We start from the raw sequence: 24,395 nt of genomic DNA on the forward strand, positions 1-24,395 counted from the left end.
TCAGAATTGGACACAGAATTCCAAATGTGGCCTAACCAACGTTTCAGGCAAGATGATGTGGTTAAGGAATGGGGTTTAAACCCACAACCTTTGGACTGGCAAGGGCTGACATCCACTGGCAGCCAATTCCCCGGTCTTTGTAGCAGAAGGGAATTTTTCTTTTATTCGTTCATGGGACATGGGCATCCCTGGCTGGCCAGCATTTATTGCCCATTCCTCATTGCCTGAGGGCAGGTGAGGTCAACCACATTGCTGTGGCTCTGGAGTCACATGTAGGCCAGACCGGGTAAGGATGGCAGATTTCCTTCCCGAATGGACATTAGTGAACCAGATGAGTTTTTCAGACAATGGACAATGGTTTCACGATCATCAATAGATTCTTAATTCCAGATATTTTTCACTTAATTCAAATTCAACCATCTGTCGTGGTGAGATTCGAATCCGGGTCCCCAGAACATTAGCTGAGTTCCCCTGCTGATTAATGGTTGTTACTGGTAAATCCTGTGCTGATCAGTCAAACAGGTTGTGTCACTGCTCTAAGAATTCTTTTGTTCGGACTACTGCCATTTCTTCTTCAGCCCTTGTCATTTTGAGGTTCTGGTTTGCAGCTCATTTCCGACCACCGTTGTATCTTCATCACTAGCCGGTGAAGTCAGGGTTTGCTCATCTCCTGGGGATGCCCCAGAGTCCCCAGGAATTTGTTGATTAATCTTCAAGACACTGCCGCGAGCCACCTGGGAGATAAATCATAGGGAGAGGACAGAATTGGGTTTTTTGTTCCATTTTCTTTGGATACCTTTGTTCATTATTTGTAGATTTAAAAGAAAGAGGTGTCCTGGAGGAGAAGAAAAGGCTGTCTGAATCCCAGTCAAGAATCATACAATCCAATAATGAAATTCCAGCGCACATCAGTGTAAACAGTTTCTCCTTATTTTAGCCATTAAACCCTCCACAATTTTGAAAATTTCTGATATATTTCATTTGAACTCTCTCCACTTTAATCGAGAACCTCTCATAGGGATGGGTTATACCAAGGTCACACCTACCCTCCCATAAAACAGCCAATGGGAGGTCCTGGCCAATATTTACCCCTTGACTTAACAATACCCACACCTTGCCAGTTCAGTTTCTGAACCCTTACATAACCACTGTGACAACATTTGAAAAGCACCGTAATGGTTACAAAGTGCATAGGGGTGCCGAGCAGTTGTAAAAAGTCACCGTGTGTCTGCGTGGGTTTCCTCCGGGTGCTCCGGTTTCCTCCCACACTCCAAAGATGTGCAGGTTAGGTGGATTGGCCGTGCTAAATTATCCCTCAGTGTTAGGGGGATGAGCAAGGTAAATGCGTGGGTTTACAGGGATAGGGCCTGGGTGGGATTGCTATTGGTGCAGAGTTGATGGGCCGAGTGGCCTCCCTCTGCACTGCAGGCGACTCTATAACACTTGTATATCAATGCAAGCTCTCCATTGTACAATATGCACAGTGCAGCTCCCACAAGTGCAGAACAATTGTGGAACAGAGACACTCATCGAAGAAGACATAGCCCATCGGTGCCAATGTCCCCTTGATGAATTTCTCCAACATGAAGGAAGACGTGTTGTCCGTGGAAAAAAGGAAGGTTCGCCTCGCGAAGTGGAAGCCAATGAGAGATGTCCCCATTCTCTCTTGTTCAGCTACGATCCATGAAGTGCGTCTGAAAGAAATGCAAGGTTCTGGAACTGTGGGAAGCCAGTTCCTTCAAGGTCACACTGTTTTGGGGGGGAGTTTATGCGTGAACAGAGATGGGGAAAAGAATCGAACCAGGAGCTGGTGGTGCGCCCGAGATACAAAAATAGCAGTGGGCCTTGATAAAACTCCTAATCACAGTGTATGTTCCTCCCCGCAGCATAACCTAATCATCACTGGAGACGTTAGATTTCACATTTCCTAATATGAAGGCTCAGTTTTGTCCCTGATTTTTATTCCTTGGTTATGATTTTCCGCAGAATTTATTTCTTAAATTCTTTTCATCCGAGAATGAATTTGATCTTGACTCACATGACAGGAAGGGGCTGATTGCAAAGTGGTTTCTGATAAATTTGTCACACTTTCTGATGTGACAGGACTACTCCTTTTATTAGACTAATCTCGCGAATTCATTTTGCCGTAACTTATGTCCAATTACTGTAGCTAATGATGATTTCTTCAGCATTGACAGCGGGGAGTTGTGGAGGACGGAGAGTTCCCAGACGGTACAAAGATTCTGCTGTCTGAATTCTTACCTGCTTTTTAAACCCACCATTTTAGAAAGACCACCCCCCCGCAGAACAGCGTTATCAAGGGAAAATATGATGAGGTGCTTCGCCGGAAAGCTGCCAAACAATGTTAGATTCTGAGCCCCGTTAGTAGCTTGTAATGACAGATGGCCAAAGGTTGATTTTCAAATTTAAAAACCCACAGAAGATGCTGGAAAAACGCATCTATGGATGGGAAAAAAAAACAAACAGGTAGCGTTTTGGGTCCTTGTGACTCTTCTTCAGAGCTGAATAGAGGGAGAAACGCGATGGATTTTACATTGTTGAAGAGAGGGTGGAGTACATGGAGCAAAATAGATGGCCAGGAGTTGGTGTGAGCACAGGAGAGGTTGCACACTGATGTTCAGGGCACAAGACGGGGCGGTACAGTGGCACAGTGCTTAGCACTGCTGCCTCACAGCGCCAGAGACCTGGATTCGATTCCCAGCTTGAGTCACCGTGTGGAGTCTGCACGTTCTCCCTGTGTCTGCTTGGGTTTCCTCCGGCTGCTCCGGTTTCCTCCCACACTCCAGAGATGTGCGGGTGAGGCGGATTGGCCGTGCTAAATTGACCCTTAGTATCAGGGGGACTCGCCGGGGTGAATGCATGTGGTTGTGGCGATAGGGCCTGGGTGGGATTGTGGTCGGTGCAGACTCGATGGGCCGAATGGCCTCCTTCTGCACTGTAGGATTCTCTGATTCTATGAAGGCAAAGGAAATATTATTGGCACTGCTAAGGACTAAAGCTGGTGTTGATGGCGGCAGATAGGTAAGATAGCAGAATGTGTTGATAGCAGGTGGCGTGTAGGTTTTAAGGGAGGTCTTAAAGGAGAGAGCTGGAGGGGTTGAGGGAGGGAATTCTAGAGCTTGGGGCTTTGTACAGCTGAAGGCACGGCCATCAGAGTTGGAACGGTTGAAATTGGGAATGTTCAAGAGGCCAGGACTAGCATAGCACAGAGAACTAGTGGTGTTCTAACCAACCATCATGATGCCTGAAAGCATCATTTTTTACATGTATATTACACACTACATCGCATTGCCATTCCAAAACCAGTCCGTTCTGCCCACCTGATCCAGTGCCAGCTATGTTTGTAATTGATATGAGGAGTAATTAAAAGGTGAGAGCATTCGCGCTTGAACATGAGGATGGCGTGCTTTGCCAGCACCACGAAGATGGATTATTCATCAATGTCATCGTCACTGAAAGATGTCATTTGTGGCTTTGATTGGGGCTGCTTCAAGGGGTATGACAAAGGGCTGAAACACAGCGATCCCATCGGGAAGGCGACACTTCTCCGAAAGGGAAGGCCTTGCACTCGAAGAGGCAATTGCAGACGGGGGGTTAGTTTGCAAGCTCGGAGGGGGTAAATAGTGGGTTTTGTGAGGAGAGGGGTGAGGATGGCAGATGACATTGTCTGAAAAGGGGGGAACATCATTACATCCCTGCCTCCCTGCCCCCACCTTCATCAGAGTGCCAGCACCAGGAGACTAGGTATTTTCTGATAATCATTTAAAACTGTCCTTTACTGACCCCAGAACGATTGAGAAAAGTTGATGCAAAGGCGAGTTAAAGATTTGGTGCGGGACGGTGGCGCAGTGGTTAGCTCTGCTGCCTCACAGCGCCAGGGACCCAATTCCGGCCTCGGGTCACTGTCTGTGCGGAGTCTGCACGTTCTCCCCGTGTCTGCGTGGGTTTCCTCCGGGTGCTCCGGTTTCCTCCCACAGTCCAAAGATGTGCAGGTTAGGCTGATTGTCCATGCTAAATTGCCCCTTAGTGTCAGGAGAATTAGCAAGGTAAATGTGTGGAGTTATGGGAATAGGACCTGGGTGGGATTGTGGTCGTATAGACTCGTTGGGCCGAATGGCCTCCTTCTGTGCTGCAGAGATTCTATGATTCTATTATGGTCAGAATTTTCCAGGCCTTCCAGCCAGCAGCATCTTCCAATCACGCTGAAGGTGACCTCACTTCCCCTCCCTCCCCTACCAAAGGTGGCGCCCCCAGTGGCATGGCTGGCGAGTAACGCAAACGGCCACCGACTTCAGGACCAGAAAATCCCGCCAGTGACCAATGTTGAGCCGTCCCTGCCATGGGAAGGCCCACCACATGGGGTTGTTGGGGGAACGGGTGGGAGGGAGGGATTGGAAATTCCCAGCCTGTGTGCCTGATGAGATGTGCTCCCGAAGACATTTTACTGCTCACTGTGCGACCTATCGGTTTGGTCCGGTTCAGATTGGAGCAGTCAGTTTTGATACGCGAAGCCCAAGTACAAATCATCCCTGAATGAGGCTCTTGGTTTCAGAGCTATTGCCTTCATCCAAAACCAGGTAGGGAGAGGGATCAGTCTGTTAGGCCATGGAGTCTAACTGAAACCTGGGTAGTATAGTGAGGTCCTGGCTGTATAATAACTCACGACAGGACTCTTCCTAATTAGAGAGGCAGCGGATTAGCTCCGATGGCGAGCTAACCAGGGCAATGCCAACAGAATGGATTCAATTTCCTTCCCGGCTGAGGGATACCTTGAGACCTGTCTCCTTGCCCTGTCCCTGACAGTGTGGGAGGCAACAGTAAAAATAAATTGCCAAAAATAACTCTGGATGAACCATCGGCTGGCAACAAGACAAGGACCTGCTTTTGGAAAGAGCACACATGAATCATAGAATCCATAGAATCCTACAGTGCAGAAGGAGACCATTGGGCCCATCGAGTCTGCACTGACCACAATCCCACCCAGACCCTATCCCCATAACCCCATGCATTTACCCTAGCTAGTCTCCCTGACACTAAGGGGCAACTTAGCATGGCCAATCTATCTAACCTGCACTGCTTTGGACTGTGGGAGGAAACTGGAGCACTCGGAGGAAACCCACGTGGACACGGGGAGAACGTGCAAACTCCACACAGACAGCAACCCGAGCCGGGATTCAAACCCAGGTCCCTGGCGCAGTGAGGCAGCAGTGCTAACCACTGTGCCACCGTGAGTGAACTAGTGGGGTATCCAGCCATAAAACCTGTTACTTACAACCAGTTACACACAGAAAATCAACAAATTACTTTCCTGTTGGTTCAGAATGAAATCTGTCTGGTACCAGTTTTATTTATTTTTTGTATTCATTCCTGGGACATGGGCATCGCTGGCTGGGCCAGCATTCATTGCCCATCCCTAGTCGCCTTTGAACTGAGTGGCTTGCTGGGCCATTTCAGAGGACAGTTGAGAGTTAACCACATTGCTGTGGCTCTGGAGTTGGCCAGACCAGGGTAAGGACAGTAGATCTCCTTCCCTAAAGGATATTGGTGAATCAGATGGGCTTTTGCAGTCGTCACTAGGCTTTTAAATCCAGATTTTTAGTGAGTTCAGATTTCAGGATCTGCCGTGATGGGATTCAAACCCAGGCACCAGATCACTATCCTGGATCTCTGGATTACGAATCCGGCGACAACTCCACTGCGCCATTGCCACCCCTCATGGAACCCCTACAGTGCAGAAGGAGGCCATTCGGCCCATTGAGTCTGCACCGACCACAATCCCATCCAGGTCCTATCCCTGTAAGCCACCTATTTACCCTGCTAAGCCCCTGACACTAAGGGGCAATTTAGCATGGCCAATCAACCTAATTCGCACATCTTTGGAGTGTGGGAGGAAACTGGGGCACCCGTAGGAAACCCAGGCAGAGATGAGGAGAATGTGCAAACTCCACACAGACAGTGACCCAAGCCTGGAATCGAACCCAGGTCCCTGGCGCTGTGAGGCAGCAGTGCGAACCACCGTGCCACCCCAAATTCGCAGCTCCCCTGTATTATTATAGTTACTAATGCAATTTCAGTGAGTTACATTCAGTTACTGGTGCAACCCCATTGCCGGTTTTCATTCTGCGAATCACTTGGCTATCTTTGCCCTTGTATAATAACTCACGACAGGACTCTTCCTAGTTAGAGAGGCAGCGGATTAGCTCCGATGGCAAGCTAACCAAGGCAATGCCAACAGAATGGATTCAATTTCCTTCCCGGCTGAGGGATACCTTGAGACCTGTCTCCTCGCCCTGTCCCTGACAGTGTGGGAGGCAATAGCAAAAATAAATTGCCAAAAATAACTCTGGATGAACCATCGGCTGGCAACAAGACAAGGACCTACTTTTGGAAAGAGCACACATGAATCATAGAATCCATAGAATCCTACAGTGCAGAAGGAGGCCATTGGGCTTATGTCTCTGTCTGAAAAGACAGTGGAAGCTGATTCAGCCACAGCTTTTAATAGGGAATTGGGTACGTAGGTGAAAATGAAAAATAATGCAGGGCCATGGGGGAAAAGGAAGGGGGCAGGACGAATGAGAGCCCCTTTCAAAGACCTGGCACAGGTGCCATGAACCAAATGGTCTCCATCTGTGCTGTGGGATTCTAATTCATCACACGGTACAAATATTCAAAGCTCTCAAATAATTGTTTGTCTCAATCATTGTCACAGCGCAAGGGACCCCGGTTCGATTCCAGCCTCGGGTCACTGTCTGTGCAGGGTCTGTGCACATTCTCCCCGTGTCTGCGTGGGTTTCCTCCGGGTGCTCCGGTTTCCTCCCACAGTCCAAAGATGTGTGGGTTATGTTGATTGGCCGTGCTAATTTAACCCTTGTGTCAGGGGGATTAGCAGGGTAATAATGAGGGGTTGCGGGAATGGGGCCTGGGTGGGATAGTGGTCGGTGCAGACTCGATGGGCCGAATGGCCTCCTCCTGCACTGTAGGGATTCTATGATTCTGTGATTGTGCGAAAGAAAGTGAAAATAGCAAATTTGGAGTCAGAAGTGAACCCATTGTGTGATAAGTGAATGTTGTCATGGATAGCACGCAAAATAATACTTTTCACCGTATCTCGGTACATGTGACAATAATAAATCAAATCAAGAAGCTCTATATTTTAGCACGATACCTGTAAAGTACTTGGAATATCGTCCATACAGTATACCCTGAAGTTGTACTCAAGTGAACTGTAGGACAAGCGCCCAAAGACAGCAAGCTTCAGTCTCTTCTCTGCACACTCTGTCATTGCCTCACCCACGAGTGCATACGTGCCAAGGTGGTCCAGCAGGACGTGGCAGGAGTGAGAATCCAGCAGACAGTAGCAGGACGTGGTCTCATCTTCAAGCAACATCACTTCCTGCAGAAGATTCATTAGAAATTGGCAGTTGAGTTCCAAATTCATGCCAGCAACAATACACCTAATTACCAATAATAAAAACACAATCTACTCTGAGGTTCAGGCAGAGACAGTCAGCGTCCACCCTGGCTGCAATCTTAGCCAAACTTGCCCATTGGGAAACTGATGGAATCGGGCATTCTGCACCCGCAATCTGCGGAATTCGCTACCGCAGGAAGTAGCTGAGGCCAAAACGTTGTGTGATGTCAAGAAGAAATTAGATATAGCTCTTGGGGCTAAAGGGATCAAGGGATATTGAAACTCAGCTAATGTTCTGGGGACCCGGGTTCGAATCCCGCCGCAGCAGATGGTGGAATTAGAATTCAATTAAGTAAACAAAATATCTGGAATTAAGAATCTACTGATGACGATGAAACCATTGTCAATTGTCGGAAAAAACCCATCTGGTTCACTAATGTCCTTTAGGGAAGGAAATCAGCCGTCCTTGCCTGGTCTGGCCTGCATGTGGCTCCAGAGCCACATCAATGTGGTTGACTCTCAACTGCCCTCCAAGGGTAACTAGGGATGGGCAATAAATGCTGGCCCAGCCAGCGACGCCCATGTCCCATGCACGAATTAACAAAATATGAAAGGGGGGAAGGTGTGATCAGGATATTGAATTTGATGATCAGCCATCAATGGTGGAGCAGGCTCGAAGGGCCAAATAGTCCACTCTTGCTTCTAGTTTATATGTTTCACAATGTTATGACTCAATCGACAACCTTTCACCAGATCACCCAATATGTCTGTTTCACTCAAAATGAATAAGCATGAAGTTACAGCTGAATCCTCATCTTGCCCAGAACTGAATTCCTTCCCATTTTTAAGGTTATATGAATATTTGCGCTGACATGCTCAAGATTTTTCTCTAAGGAGAGGGGTTAGGCCCGGTATATGGGCAAGGGCTCGCTCCGACACTGTCCCTTCAATCATTCTCACCCTCTTTCTTTTGGGTCTCGCCACACCTCGAAGGAAATGCTCACAAAATGGCACAGGGAACTTTTGTGGACGAGAATCGAAAGCTACTGAAAATCTTCCCTTCTGAAGGACGTGGAGGCTTTGGAGAGAGCGCAGAAAAGGTTTACCAGGATGTTGCCTGGTACGGAGGGTATTGGCTATGAGGAGAGATTGGATAAACTGGGATTGTTCTCCCTGGAAAGACAGAGGCTGAGGGGCGACCTGATAGAAGTTTATTAAATTATGAGGGGTATGGATAGGGTGAACAGTTGGAAGCTTTTTCCCAGGGCAGAAATGACAATTACAAGGGGGACACAAGTTCAAAGTAAGGGGGGGAAAGGTTCAGTGGAGATGTGCGGGGGGGAAGTTTTTTACACAGAGGGTGGTGGGGGCCTGGAATGCACTGCCAAGTGAGGTGGTTGAGGCAGATACGCTAGCCATATTTAAGACTTATCTTGATAGGCATATGAACAAATGGGGAATGGAGGGATATAAGCAATTGGTTTAGATAGGCAAACGTGATTGGTGCGGGCTTGGAGGTCCGAAGGGGCCTGCTCCTGTGCTGTACTGTTCTTTGTTCTTTGATTCCCAACCAGTGCTGATCCACCCAAACGCTTTTGTAAACACTGAGGTAACAGAGGAAGGCCTGTCGCAGGGGTAGAGGTGCAGTGTTGCGACAGAGCTGGAGTGAAGCTGACATGTGTAGTGACTGCCACTGGAAGATTGTTAGCAGCGAACAGTAATCGAGAGTGGAAATGGTGGTAACTTGTGTGGAAAAAGACTGGAGAAAATTTGTAAGGGATGGCAATTAAATTTAATTTGAATATTAAATATGGAGTCTGATTCAATTCACATGAATGTTGTCTTAATTAACTAAAACCCATTCTTCAGTGAGTCCTCATTTACACAGTACCAGGCGATTGTTTACATGAGGGCATAATGAATCTACTTAATCACTGACGCATGTGAAGTGCCTTATCCACTTCTAACAGATGAGGCTGTACACACGCAGATGCACAGCGGGTAACCGGAATCTTATTAAAAGTAAAAGATAATATTTCTCCATTTCTCCCTGTTTGGATGCTGTGCTTGTGACCCATGTGAATTACCCGAACCACTGTCGAGTGAAACGCAGTGCCTCTGCGGAAGTGTGCGCCGTGCTAAACCCACTCTTTGTTTCTCTTCTCTTGCGTCGATATCACGGACAGGAAATCTGAGTGCACCCAAAAGCAGCAGGAAGCACAAGGGCCACAGAAACCAACCCCTACACCTGAATGGACAGGCCCCGGGGACAATTTGGGTGGAGGGGGGTGGAGGCGGGGGCCGGGGGGGGGGGGGGGGGGGAGAGGAGGGGGGCGGGGGGGGGGGTAATTTATTGGATTTTTGACTCATTACTATCAATGTCTTATCAATTGTATTGTTACGGTTAAGAGGAACAGGTGGTGAGTATTAATTGTCATTGGGCTTGTATTAATAGGGATTCCCACCCCAACTCCCCCCAGCCACAAAGGAATTATGTTTTCATACAATCCCTACAGTGCAGAAGGATGCCATTCAGCCCATCGAGAGTGCACCAACTCTCTGATAGAGTTTCTTTCCAGGCCCTCTCCCCTGCCCAATCCCTCTAACACATTTGCCATGGCTAATCCATCTAATCTATATATCTTGGGAACACTAAGGGACAATTTAGCACGGCCAATCCACCTAACCAGTGCATCTTGTGACACTAAGGGACAATTTTGGCACGGCCAATCCAACTAAGCTGTGGATCGTGTGAGACTAAGGGGCAATTTAGCATGGGCCAATCCACCTAACCTGCACATGTTTGGAGTGTGGGAAGAAACCGGAGCACCCGGAGGAAACCCACGCAGACACGGGGAGCACTCGCAAACTCCCAACACAGACAGTGACCCAAGGCCGGAATCGAAACCGGGTCTCTAGCTATGTGAGGCAGCAGTGCTAACCACTGTGCCACCGTGCCGTGCTTTAGTTGGTTAAGTTTCCTTTGACATTTTGTTTTTGTTACAGTGCCCCATCCACCAGGGGCTATCACCCCGGTCATTTTTGTGAAATTTATTTATTATTGGTTTCATGAAAAGGGTATAAATATCTGGATTCCTGGGCCCGGCTAGATGGTCATGACCAGGTCCAGGCAGCGGGCCGTCACGGGGTTTGTCTGACCTGACTGTGTGTCCTTCTACTGTGGCTACATTTGCAGCCAGGTGGCCCTGAAGATGGAGTGTGCGGAGATGACCAGTACCCTTCAGGCCTTCCATGTCCACCGGGTTCCAGGGTGGGGGCTGGGGTGCATCATCACCCCCATGTCATGGCATTTTATTTTGATTGGCTAGGTTTCCACTGATGTTTTGTTTTGGTTAAGTGCCCCATCAGGGACTGTCACTACCCCTTTTAACTTGCTTATTTTACTGACCATTTGTTTAACTGAATAAAGTATAAATGGTGGGGGGCAGCTGGGACACTGGGCTCCGAGGGTGGAGGGGCTGTGAGACTGAACACCCTCTCAACACAGAAAAGCTCTGTGTTTTGGTTTTGGCTTCACCAGCTGGCTTGAATACTGCTAACAATGACTTGTCCATTCCTCCATCAGTGCACGGTAAAACCCCTGGAACTCCTCCCTAACACGGACACGTTCAGGCAAGCACATTTTAAACATTACCTTGTTGGCTGCAACCAGCCTTTACGGATTGCCAGTTTGGGATGTGCAGACCCCATATTGAGGAGGGGGCCTAAAACAGGCACTAGGACTCTCAGTTAAGTACACAGTAGAACTTTGGTGAGGCCACAGCTGGAGTACTGTGTGCAGTTCTGGTTGCCACATTATAGGAAGGACGTGATTGCACTGGAGGGGGTGCAGAGGAGATTCACCAGGATGCTGCCTGGGATATGAAGAGAGTTTGGGTAGGCTTGGGTTGTTTTTGTTGGAGAGAAGACTGAGGGGCGACCGGATCAAGATTATGAGAGGCATGGACAGAGTGGAGAAGGAGCAGCTGTTCCCCTTGGCTGAAGGGTCAGTCACGAGGGGATATCGGTTCAAGGTGAGGCGGAGGAGGTTCAGTGGGGATGTGAGGAAAAACCCTTTTGCTCAGAGGGTGGTGACGGTCTGGAATGCGCTGCCTGGGAGGGTGGTGGAGGCGGGATGCCTCCCATCCTTTAAAATGTACCTGGATGAGTACCTGGCATATGGTAACACTCAAAAGGCTATTGGCCAAAAGCTGGCAAGTGGGATTAGGTGGGAGTTCAGGTGTTTCCTGCGTGTCGTTGCAGACTCAATGGGCCGATAGGCCTCCTCTGCACTGTGTGATTCTCTGAATCAGAGTCACGGTGTTAAATGTGTTAACATTTTCTATTTGCTTACTCTGTCTGGAGGCACAGGAAAGGGTGCAGAGGAGATTTACAAGGATGTTGCCTGGATTGGGGGGCATGCCTTATGAGGATAGGTTGAGGGAGCTTGGTCTCTTCTCCCTGGAGAGACGAAGGATGAGAGGTGACCTGATAGAGGTTTACAAGATGTTGAGGGGTCTGGATAGGGTGGACTCTCAGAGGCTATTTCCAAGAGCTGAAATGGTTGCTACGAGAGGACACAGGTTTAAGGTGCTGGGGGGTAGGTACAGGGGGGATGTCAGGGGTAAGTTTTTCACTCAGAGGGTGGTGGGTGAGTGGAATCGGCTGACGTCGGTGGTGGTGGAGGCAAACTCGTTGGGGTCTTTTAAGAGACTTCTGGATGAGTACATGGGATTTAATGGGATTGAGGGCTATAGATAGGCCTAGAGGTGGGGATGTGATCGGCGCAACTTGTGGGCCGAAGGGCCTGTTTGTGCTGTGGCTTTCTATGTTCTATGTTCTAAAATATGAAATAAGGCTATTTGACCCATCAAACGCCACTGTTCACCCTTAATTCCCAACAGACAAATTCTGCCCAAATTCTTCCACTTCCTGATGGAGAATTAAAATATTTAAAGTTTTAAAATTTATTTATTAGTGTCACAAGTAGGCTTACATTAACACTGCAATGAAGTTACTGTGAAAATCCTTTAGTTGCCACACTCCAGCGCCTGTTCGGGTACACTGAGGGAGAATTTAGCATGGCCAATGCACCGAACCAGCATACCTTTCGGACTTGTGGGAGGAAACCGGAGCATCCGGGGGAAACCCACACAGACACAGGGAGAATGTGCAAACTCCACACAGACAGTGATCCAAGCCGGGAATCGAACTCGGATCCCTGGCACTGTAAGGCAGCAGTGCTAACCATTGTGCTACCGTGCAATATTTGTCCATCCCCACAGGTAAACTATTGAATGTCTAGACAGGTAACATCCTCTCACCACCGCACAGTGATTCATATTCTGGGAGTGTGTGTTAATCTCAGGCCGCCCGCGTTCTTGTAATCCTCTCCAATGTAATAATTTAGCTCCTCTTTTGAGGAGTTAAGCAGGGTGGCACAGTCGGAGACTTACTCATTTAAAACCTGTGTCTTTCAGTTCTCCACCCATGGACTAAATCAAAGACAGACTGCTTAAGTCACCATCATTTCGTTAGCTCTCATGGAGGCCACGTCGAGTCATTAATCTCCTTTAGACCAGAGAAAACAAGTTAGCCGTGCTTCAGTGTGACGCTGCCTCAATGCAACACCATCTGTGCAGTTGGAAGGGTACGAAGATACACAACATAATTTCATTCACTCCTCCCCTGTTGGCCAGTTTAATGGATGTTAGCGGGCTCTCCCTCTGTCAGCTCCGGAAGGAGAGTTTCTCCGAGCCCCAGTCAGGAGGAGATTTGCCAACTGTCCCGTTTTAGACAAGAAAGCCAGAGATTGATGACAACAATTTGAGGGCTAGAATTTTTCCCACCCCAAATAAGCTCTTTGACCTCCTGCAATAACCCTCTCAGTACAGCATTGATTGGTCATTCTTGACAAAGCAAAAGAATTAGCACAAGGATTTCTCAAACCACATTGCACACCTTTCACACCTCCCAAGGTGCTTCAGAGAAGTGCTGGAAAACAAATTTTGACGTCAACCTACATACGGTTGGCTGAACAGAACGGTGGACAAAGTGGTAGGTTCCAAGGAGTGTCTAAGAGGAGGAGATGTTCAGGGAGGGAACTCATGAGCGACAAGGCCCAGGCACGTAAGGGCATGGATGGCACTAGCGGAGTGTTAAAAACTGGGCATTCGCTCTGAGAAGGAATGAGAGAAGTGCAGTTATCCTGGGGGAAATATAGGGCTGTTACAAAAGGTGGGGAAGAAACGATGGTGGGATTTGAAAATCAGGATGAAATTGTAAAAATCAAGGCATTGCATCTTCAGGAGCCAATGAAGGCCAGTGAACAGGAAGGTGATGGGCGAATGGGACCGGGAAGAGTGAGGATGCAGCCAGCAAAGCTCTGGATGAACAGGCACTGTCCAGAAATAGCACAACTGAACACTAGAATTTGTCAGACTACATGGTAACATCAGGAGATGGGACTTTTTTTTATTCATTCATGGGACAATCTGTGTTGCCATCTGAAACCCATCACTTCTTCCGCAGTCATTAATTTCTGGTGTCTTAGGTGTCTTGCGTATCCTCAATATTCTTTGCTCCACCATTGGTGGCCAAGCCTTCAGCTGCTGGGTTCCCAGCCAAAATTATTATGTTGCGGCTGTATAAGGTGCTGGTGAGGCCACACCTGGAATACTGTGTACAGTTTTGGTCTCCTTACTTGAGAAAGGATATACTGGCACTGGAGCGGGTGCAGAGGAGATTCACGAGGTTGATTCCGGAGTTGGGAAGATTGGCTTATGAGGAGAGACTGAGTAGACTGGGACTATACTCATTGGAATTCAGAAGATTGAAGGGGGAATCTTATAGAAATATATAAAATTATGAAGGGAATAGATAAGATAGAAGCAGGGAGGGTTGTTTCCACTGGCAAGTGAAACTAGAACTAGGGGGCATGGCCTCAAAATAAGGGGGAGCAGATTTAGGACTGAGTTGAGGAGGAATTCCTTCACCCAAAGGGTTGCGAATCTGTGGAATTCCCTGCCCAGTGAAGCAGTTGAGGCTACCTCATTGAATGTTTTTAAGGCAAGGAAAAGATAGATTTTTGAACAGTAAAGGAATTAAGGGTTATGGTGAGCGGGCGGGTAAGTGGAGCTGAGTCCACAAAAAGATCGGCCATGATCTTATTGAATAGCGGAGCAGGCTCGAGGAGCCAGATGGTCTACTCCGGCTCCTAGTTCTTATGTTCTTAAAACCTCTCTACCTCACTCCTCAGCATTTTTAACGAACCTTTGGTTGCAGGTCATGGCACCATCTTATGGTGTCAAACTTTGTTCGATAACCCCTTGGTGGTGTGGTGGCCTTGGGATATTTTGCCACGGTAAAGGCTCCGCGTAAATGCTGGTTGCCGTTACAGCATTTTTGGACGCAACAAAACGCGACGACCAAGTGAACCCTTCACCATCTGATCCAGTAAAATTATTTTTAAATAAAGCAGTAAGCAGGGAAAGGGGGAGACTTTGACAAATTGTTGAGTAGTGATTTGACTGCACGCACTACACCTCGCATTCCAGGTGTTAAAAAGCTGTCTGCACTGCTATTAATGAGGCTTTGATGATTGCTATTTTCTCACACAGAACAGCCGAACACGATCACGACAAAATTGGAAAGCCAATTAATGCAGATTGGGGAAAAAAAACGCAGTAATAAGAGGCATTTGTACGTTAATTGGTTGAAGAAATTATCCACGCTGAATATAGTTCTGTGTTTCGTGGGCAAAATACTTCAGCAGAGAATACACAGCACTGTGAGAGAAACTAATTCTGCAATCTATGCATTAAAACATGGAACCTGAACATCACAGCTAGCTTGGGATTCTCATTTTAATAAGTTTCGGCAGCAAATACATGACCTGGGGCCTTAAGAATGGGGAGAGCGAAGGTTGAGAAAGGTCTATTCGGGAGATTTGCCCTGGCTTTGTGCCTCATTAGTTGACAAAGTAGGCCGTGTAAGAGGGAATTTTTTAACATCATGTTAGGTTCAGATGGACCGAGGTTTCATTGCATTTGTCACCATGCAGCACACGTACCCAGTTCAGTCCCGCATGGCCGTGCAGCGGCCAACCTGAAATCCAGGTGGGACATCAGCTTGACATCTCACCCAGAGGACAGTGCAATCTTCTCCGAATATTACAATAAGTTTTTTTCTACACTGCACCTTGAATAAGACAAGACTGAAGGAGGCCATTTGGCCAATCATGCCTGTGACAGCTCTTTGAAAGAGCAGTCCAATTAGTCCTGCTTCCCCGCTCTTTTCCTGTAGCCAAGAAAACTCCTCACTTTGAAGTATACTCATTTCTCAATTGCAAGTAACTATTTAATCTGTTTCGTCACCCATTCAGGCAGCACATTCAAGATCATAACAACTCTCTACATAAAGTAATTTCCCTTCATTTCCTCAAAAGCTGTTCCCAATTATCTTAAATCCGTGTATTTTGGTTCCCAATCTTCCTATCAATACACTGGACTGAACTGAGTGGGCATTCTACATGGAAATAAATGCAAAGAAACATTACTCCATCTGAACTGGTGTAATATAACATTAAAATATTCATGGCCTGCATTATGAAGCAAAAAGCCAGTGATTAGACCTTTCTCAAACTGCACTTTCTACATCCTGAAGGCCTCCTTACTTCCGCTGTCAAAACCCCTCACAATTTTAAATACCTCCATTGAATTTCCTCTTCCCCCGGCTTCTCTCCCACTCTCCACCAGAACACCGCTGCTTCCAATCCAATAAATCTCCTCTGTGCCCTCTCCAAAGCTTTGACACCCTTCCGAAAGTGTGGTTCCCAAAACTGGCCACAACAGTGAGGCCCAACCAGCCATTTTCTTTTGAAAAGATTCTTCCTTTGGCTTTATAAGTAGAGGAAACAAACACTGTATTTTCATACAGTATTTGATTCCTCTACTTCCAAAGCCCAAGGCGGCATGGTGGCACAATGGTTAGCACTGCTGCCTCATAGCACCAGGGACCCAGGTTCGATTCCAGCCTTGGATGACTGTCTGTATGGAGGTGTCTGCGTTGGTTTCCTCCAGGTGTTCCGGTTTCCTCCCACAGTCCAAAGATAGTCATAGAGGTTTACAGCATGGAAACAGGCCCTTCAGCCCAACTTGTCCATGCTGCCCAGTTTTTAACCACTAAGCTAGTCCCAATTGCCTGCATTTCATCCACACCCCTCGAGGCTCATCTTACCTGCGTAACTGTCTAAATGCTTTTTAAAAGACAAAATTGTACCTGCCTTTACTACTGCCTCTGGCAGTTTGTTCCAGACACTCACCACCCCTTGAGTGAACAAATTGCCCCTCAAGACTCTTTTGTATCTCTCCCCTATGGTCTCTCGTTTTAGACTCCCGCTTTGGGAAAAGATAGAAACATAGGAGATAGGAGCAGGAGGAGGCCATTTGGCCCTTCGAGCCTGCTCCGCCATTCATTATGATCATGGCTGATCGTCCAACTCAATAGCCTCATCCTGCTTTCTCCCCATAACCTTTGATCCCATTCACCCCAAGTGCTGTATCCAGCCACCTCTTGAATACATTCAATGTTTTGGCATCAACTACTTCCTGTGGTAATGAATTCCACAGGCTCATCACTCTTTGGGTGAAAAAATGTCTCCTCACCTCCGTCCTAAATGGTCTACCCTGTACCCTCGGACTGTGCCCCTGGTTCTGGACTCTCCCCACCATCGGGAAAATCCTCTCTGCATCTACTCTGTCTCGTCCTGTTAGAATTTTATAAGTCTCTACGAGATTACCCCCTCTTTTGTCTGAACTCCAGTGAAAACAATCCTAACCTAGTCAATCTCTCCTCATACATCAATCCCGCCATCCCCGGAATCAGCCTGGTGAAATGAAGAAGCCTGGCAAAAATGTTGACTTATCTATGCCCCTCATTATTTTACAGACCTCTATAAGATCACCCCTAAGCCGCCTACGCTCCAGGGAAAAAAGTCCCAGTCTATCCAGCCTCTCCTGATAACTCAAACCATCAAATCCCGATAACATCCGAGTAAATAGTGATAGTGGAGTCAGACGCTTTAGGAGCATTTAAGCGGTTATTGGATAGGCACATAGAGCACACCAGGATGATAGGGAGTGGGATAGCTTGATCTTGGTTTCAGATAAAGCTCGGCACAACATCGTGGGCCGAAGGGCCTGTTCTGTGCTGTACTGTTCTATGTTCTATCTATGTTCTAAATCTTTTCTGCACTCTTTTTAATAATATCCTTTCTATAATAGGGTGACCAGTCTTGTACACAGTGTGGTTAAGTGGATTGGTCATGCTAAATTGCCCCTTAGCGTCCCCAGATTTGATGGAGTGGCCATGGTAAGTGTGTGGGGTTATGGGGAAAGGGCAGGGGGGAGGGCCTGGGTAAGATATTCTGTCAGAGAGTCGGTGCAGACCCGATGGGCCAAATGGCCTCTTCTGCACTGTAGGGATTTTATGATTCTATGAGTGTTCATGTGCAGCTCCATGTCGCTTGGGGAAACTTTAATCTGGGGGCGATGTGGAAGGAAGGATCACAGAACCTTTCCGGTGCAGAAGGCAGCCATTTAGCCGATCGAATCTCTGAAAGATCGTTCTACCTCATCCCAGTCCCCTGCCTTATATCCGCAACCTTGCACATTCTTTCCTTTCAGAGAACAATCCAATTCCCTTTTGAACACCTCCACTGAAACTGCCTCCACTAGAGTCCAACCACCCTCTGGAATGGGTGAAAGTATTTTTTTTTGCCGAGCGGAGGGTTAAGGAGGCACGGCGGCACAGTGGGTTAGCACTGCTGTCTCACAGCGCCAGGGACCCGGGTTCGATTCCTGGCTTGGGTCACTGTCTGTGTGGAGTTTGCACATTCTGCCCGTGTGTGTGTGGGTTTCCTCCGGGTGATCCGGTTTCCTCCCACAGTCCAAAGATGTGCGGGTTAGGTGGATTGGCCATGCTAAATTGACCCTTGGGGCCTGATTCTACCATTTTCATTCTAAGTGCTGATTCTGGGCGCAATTCAGATTTGGAAACCCTGTTCCCAGGCGCCCCCACACGCACTCAGCGTGAAAAAACATCATGAGTCTGAATCGTGCTGTGGGCGGGGCTTATTGCGCCCGGAACGATTGGAGCTTTGAACTGCGCTCCCGGGCCGCAAAAAGCGGAGAAAGCAGCACCGATGGCTCCCACAGGCATCACTGTCCCCTTTATCCACCCGCTCCCCTCCCCCACTACCCAGACCGATCGCGAACCCCTGCCCCCTTCCCCCCCACGGATTGCCCGCAGAGTGGCAGCGGACCCCCCCCACCAGAGATACATCTGGCTTCCCTCCCTCCCAACCAGAGAGCGATCTGGCCTCATTCCACCTCCCCCCACCCAAGAGAATGATCTGGACTCACTGCCCTCCCCCGCCCCCAGAGAACGATCTGGCCTTCCCCCCCATCCCCCCCCAGAGAACAATCTGGCCTCACTCCCCCCACCCCCCTCCCTCCACCCTAGAGAATGGTCTGGCCATAATCTCCCCACCCCAGCCCCAAGAGAATGATCTGGCCTCACTCCCCCCCCTCCCCTCAGAGAATGATCTGGCCTCACACCCACCCCCTCCACCCTCCCCCCTCCCCCCCCCCACCCCCCAAGACAATGATCTGGCCTCACTCCCCCCTGCAAGAGAATGGTCTGGCCTCACTCCCCCCCCCACAAGAGAATGGTCTGGCCTCACTCCCCCCCACAAGAGAATGATCTGGCCTCACTCCCCCAAACCCCCCCACCCCCCCGAAGAGAATGATCTGGCCTCACTCCCCCAAACCCCCCCCCCCCCCCCCGAAGAGAATGATCTGGCCTCACTCACCCCCACAAGAGAATGGTCTGGCCTCACTCCCCCCCACAAGAGAATGATCTGGCCTCACTCCCCCAAACTCCCCCCCGAAGAGAATGATCTGGCCTCACTCCCCCCCACAAGAGAATGGTCTGGCCTCACTCCCCCCCACAAGAGAATGATCTGGCCTCACTGCCCCCCCGCCCCGAGAGAATGATCTGACCCACCTCCCTCCTCCCCCCCATCACCAATCTGAGTCAGTGAGCTGTTGGAAGCGCTGAACTCGCCTCTTCAGCAGCTGGAGCCCCCGATTCAGACTTTTATTCAGCAGGTCTATTTCGGCGCAATTCCGGATCGGCGAACGCGGCGGTAAAGGGGGAAATGCTGATAAAGTTGGGCGGGCAGCTCATTAGTTCAATTTAAATGCATGCAAATGCATTTAAATCGCCGTTGCGCCCGTTTTGGGTGCGAATCGGATCGCCACCATTCCCGGGTCTCAGTAAAGTGGCCATCTGCGCGGACGCGGGCACAGATCGCGTTAATGGCCTCACACCTGACTTTACCACATTCTTGCCCCCGAAAATGGGCGTGACGCAATGGTAAAATAGGACCCTTAGTGTCAGGGACTCACTCGGGTAAATAGGTGGAGCTATGGGGGTTGGGCTTGGGTGGGATAGCGGTCGGTGCAGACTCGATGGGCTGAGCGACCTCCTCCTGCCTTGCAGGGATTCTCTGAAGGAGGATAGTGGGCGTTGCCGGAATAAGGTGTCATTTAATTCCTGGATTGCGAGCTTGAATTCCCTCACATTCCTATTCAGGTTGCTCTGGCTTGTGTTTCTCAGCTGCTCATTATCCAGCACCTACGTAATCCACTGTAAGGAAAGAACATCAAAGAGGTGACTTTCTGAAATTCTTTCTATATTTGCACTGATGCAAAAGCACCAATCCACAAGGCTGCGGGTTCCAGTTTGTGGCTGATGAGGCGATGGGTGTTATCATTATATAAACCTACTAATTACTTTATGTTTCTAAATCTGAACTCCTAACACTGCACCATGGTAAACTGGGGCTGTGCTGCTTCTGCGTTTGCACTCGCTGCACTGAAACCAAGGAGGTCGATTTTGTATCTCTGGAGAGATCGCGTTTCCTGAGTTTCCGAGCCCTCACCATGAGGTTCACACCCACAAAGGGCGAGGACCTAATTTTAATGAATTTGAACACATTTACATATAATTACCCACCCCGGCCACATGATTCACCACATGATTCAAGTAGAAATGGTTGAGAGCTTCACGTTTTTAGGTGTCCAGATCACCAACAACCTGTCCTGGTCCCTCCATGTCAGTGCCATAGTTAAGATGTGGAGATGCTGGCGTTGGACTGGGGTAGGCACAGTAAGTAGTCTCACAACACCAGGTTAAAGTCCAGCAGGTTTATTTGGTATCACGAGCTTTCACTGCTCCAAACTCACCTGATGAAGGAGCAGCGCTCTGAAAGCTTGTGTTACCAAATAAACCTGTTGGACTTTAACCTGGTGTTGTGAGACTTCTTACAATGCTATAGTTAAGAGATGATGTGGAGATGCCGGCGTTGGACTGGGGTAAACACAGTAAGGAGTCTAACAAATAAACCTGTTGGACTTTAACCTGGTGTTGTGAGACTTCTTACAATGCTATAGTTAAGAGATGATGTGGAGATGCCGGCGTTGGACTGGGGTAAACACAGTAAGGAGTCTAACAAATAAACCTGTTGGACTTTAACCTGGTGTTAGACTCCTTACATAGTTAAGAAAGCCCACCAATTTGATAGACGAGATTTGATAGAGGTGTATAAAATTATGATGGGTATGGATAGAGTGAATGCAAGCAGGCTTTTTCCACTGAGGCTAGGGGAGAAAATAACTGGAGGGCATGGGTTAAGGGTGAGGGGGGAAAAGTTTAAAGGGAATATTAGGGGGGGCTTCTTCACACAGAGAGTGGTGAGAGTTTGGAATGAGCTGCCAGATGAGGTGGTGAATGCGGGCTCACTTTTAACATTTAAGAAAAACTTGGACAGATACATGAATGAGAGGGGTGTGGAGGGATATGGTCCAGGTGCAGGTCAGTGGGAGAGGCACAAAAATGGTTCGGCACAGGCAAGAAGGGCCAAAAAGCCTGTTTCTGTGCTGTAATGTTCTATGGTTGTATGGTTCAATGCCTCTACTTTCTCAGAAGGCTAAGAAAATTTGGCATGTCCGCTACGACTCTCACCAACTTTTACAGATGCATCATAGGAAGCATTCTTTCTGGTTATATCACAGCTTGGTATGGCTTCTGCTCTGACCAAGACCGCAAGAAACTACGAAACATCGTGAATGAAGCCCAGTCCATCACACAAACCAGCCTCCCATCCATTGACTCTGTCTACACTTCCTGCTGCCTCAGCAAAGCAGCCAGCATAATGAAGGATCCCACGCACCCCAGACATTCTCTCTTCCACCTTCTTCTGTCGGGAAAAAGATCCAAAAGTCTGAGGTCACGTACCAACCTCGCAAGAAAAGCTCCTTCCCTGCTGCCATCAGCCTTTTGAATGGACTTACCTTGCACGAAGTTGATCTTTCTCTACACCTTAGCTATGACTGTAACACTACTTTTTTTTTTATTGATTCATGGGACATGGGCATGGCTGGATGGCCAGCATTTATTGCCCATCCCTAGTTGCCCGAAGGCAGTTGAGAGTCAACCACATTGCTATGGCTCTGGAGTCACATGTAGGCCAGACCAGGTAAGGACGGCAGATTTCCTTCCCTAAAGGACATTAGTGAACCAGATGGGTTTTTCTGACAATCGACAATGGTTTCATGGTCATCAGTAGATTCTTCATTCCAGATATTTTTTATTGAATACAAATTCCACCATCTGCCGTGGCGGGATTCGAACCCAGGTCCCCAGAACATTAGCTGAGTTTCTGGATTAATAGTCTAGTGATAATACCACTAGGCTATCACCTCCCCCATTCTGCACACTCTCCTTTCCTTCTCTATGAACGGTGTGCTTTGTCCATATAGCGCGCAAGAAACAATACTTTTCACTGTATACCAATACATGTGACAATAATAAATCAAATTAAAATCAAAATAACCCCCCACTCCACTGAAGCTGATGTGACGTCATGTCGGCAAAGTTCATAATAGGTTTTGAAAGATATTTTTGAAAGACTCGAAACGTTGGCTCCATTCTCTCTCCACAACTGCTGTCAGGCCTAGTGAGATTTTCCAGCGTTTTCTGTTTTCGATTTTTGAAAGAAAGATTTGGTGTCAGTAACTGCAGGAGCAGGGCTGGAGGGATCCAGAAAGAATGTAAATGTGTAGTGTGGCACTCCAGACCTACCTCCCACTTTCCCGTCAGCGTCTGCCTCTTCAGCTTTATGCTCCAGTGCTCTGAACACATCATTGCACAGTGAGGGACAGTCAGAGCAATGGGGTTGGACAAGGTCAGACCTGGCGGCCCACAGGTGACCTCAGGACTCAAGATTATCTCAGCTCCTTCGGGCTGCAGGCTTGAAAGAGGAAAGAGACAAAATAAGAAGTGATTAACACGCTGATTCATGAGAGCCTGGCTAAAAGTCGACCAGTCCACACAGGCTGGAGAACAATCATACTATTAATATTGGTTCACGATAACAATGTGCCAACAGCTAAGAAGCCTGCACAATAACCTCTCACTGCTGTTTTAGCTGAGGCACTTACTGATTTGGCGCAGATGCCTTATCGTAGACAAAAGAAGGTTTAATGAACATGTTAAATATTTGGACTTGGTAAATAGACAATTGTCGTTTTTGGCTTTTGGCTACCAGCCTGGGACAACACGATTACTGTTTGCAGCTGGCAACAGGTCACTGAGTAAAAGCTTCCAGTCGCAGTCAATCTGGTGACAACAGGAGGCCCCCGGAGGAGGCTGAAAAGTTCACTCCGTTATATAGAAGTCGAAGAGGTTTAAGAAAAAAGAGAGCTGTGACTTATAAATTAGGTTGGGCAGTCCCTTGAAGGTTGATGGAGGCCCCTGCAAAGTCTCTGACTGACTCCCGGTGCTGTGTGCTACTGACCTCAACTCGTAAACACTTTGGATATATCTCCTCCGCAACTGAAATCATAGAATCAGCAAATCCCTGCAGTGCAGAAGGAGACCATTCAGCCCATCGAGTCTGCACCAACAACAACAATCCCACCCAGGCCCTATTCCCGTATCCCCACGTATTTACCCTGCTAATTTCCCTGGAGACTAATGGGCGATTTAGCACGGCCAATCAACCTAACCCGCACATCCTTGGACTGTGGGAGAAAACCGGAGCACCCGGAGGAAACCCACGCAGACACGGAGAGAAGGTGCAAACCCCACGCACACAGTGACCCGAGCCGGGAATCGAACCCGGGTCCCTGGCATTGTGAGGCAGCAGTGCTAACCCACTGTGCCACCGTGAAGCTAATGAACGACCAGCGATCTGATTTTAATAAATGCTATTCTCGCCGTTGCTCAAGTTGGAGAAAACTATATTATGACGGAAACATTATACAACATCATGCGTAAGGTCGGATTGCGACTCAGGGTGAAGCATGTGTCCGCGTGACTTGTGTCTCTCATGCTGTAAATAGCTACACCAGAGGTCAGAATCGATCGGGGTTTTTTTAACCTTCTTTGAAGAAACTTCTTGATCAATGGTTTTTGATGTGGTGTTGTCCTGTGATGTTTGAGCCAATCAGAGGGGCTAGTGCGATACAAACTTTATAAATAATTGTCAACTTTTCCAAGTGTGACTTACAGATGCTTCAGATAGGTGACCTTCAGAAAGATACACAGGTCATAATAAGCACCGCTCCCTTCCTTTCCAATCACAGAATGGAATAAACCAAACACTGTATTGCTTGCAACAATGAAAGCCATTGATTTCCAGATGTAATCTGATACGTGGAGATGTTTCAATGGTGTGATAAATCCTAACGTTTATTTCCTCCTTTTTTAATTGAGAATTGAAAAAAAAACAATCAGCCTTGCTGATTGTAATATTTAAATCCCATATTGCCTCTTTGGCCTCGCCAGTGAAGGTTCTCTCTGACCAGGATCACGTGTGGTCCACATCAACGGG

At 48.1% G+C, this 24,395-nt stretch overlaps 1 protein-coding gene across 4 annotated transcripts in view; it reads right to left on the bottom strand.

The window, feature by feature from the left end:
- Nucleotides 1-24,395, bottom strand: part of LOC144510159 (netrin receptor UNC5D-like) — a 558,422-nt gene that overhangs the window by 17,295 nt on the left and 516,732 nt on the right. For all 4 annotated transcript variants that reach the window (XM_078239549.1, XM_078239553.1, XM_078239552.1 and 1 more), the window contains 2 exons: nt 22,643-22,811; nt 7,190-7,417 (listed from right to left, as the gene is read on the bottom strand). In XM_078239549.1, coding sequence (XP_078095675.1) covers nt 7,190-7,417; nt 22,643-22,811 — 397 coding nt within the window. The remainder of the gene's footprint in view (nt 1-7,189; nt 7,418-22,642; nt 22,812-24,395) is intronic.

The sequence above is a fragment of the Mustelus asterias genome, chromosome 22 (assembly GCF_964213995.1).
Source record: "Mustelus asterias chromosome 22, sMusAst1.hap1.1, whole genome shotgun sequence".
NCBI classification, from domain to species: domain Eukaryota; kingdom Metazoa; phylum Chordata; class Chondrichthyes; order Carcharhiniformes; family Triakidae; genus Mustelus; species Mustelus asterias.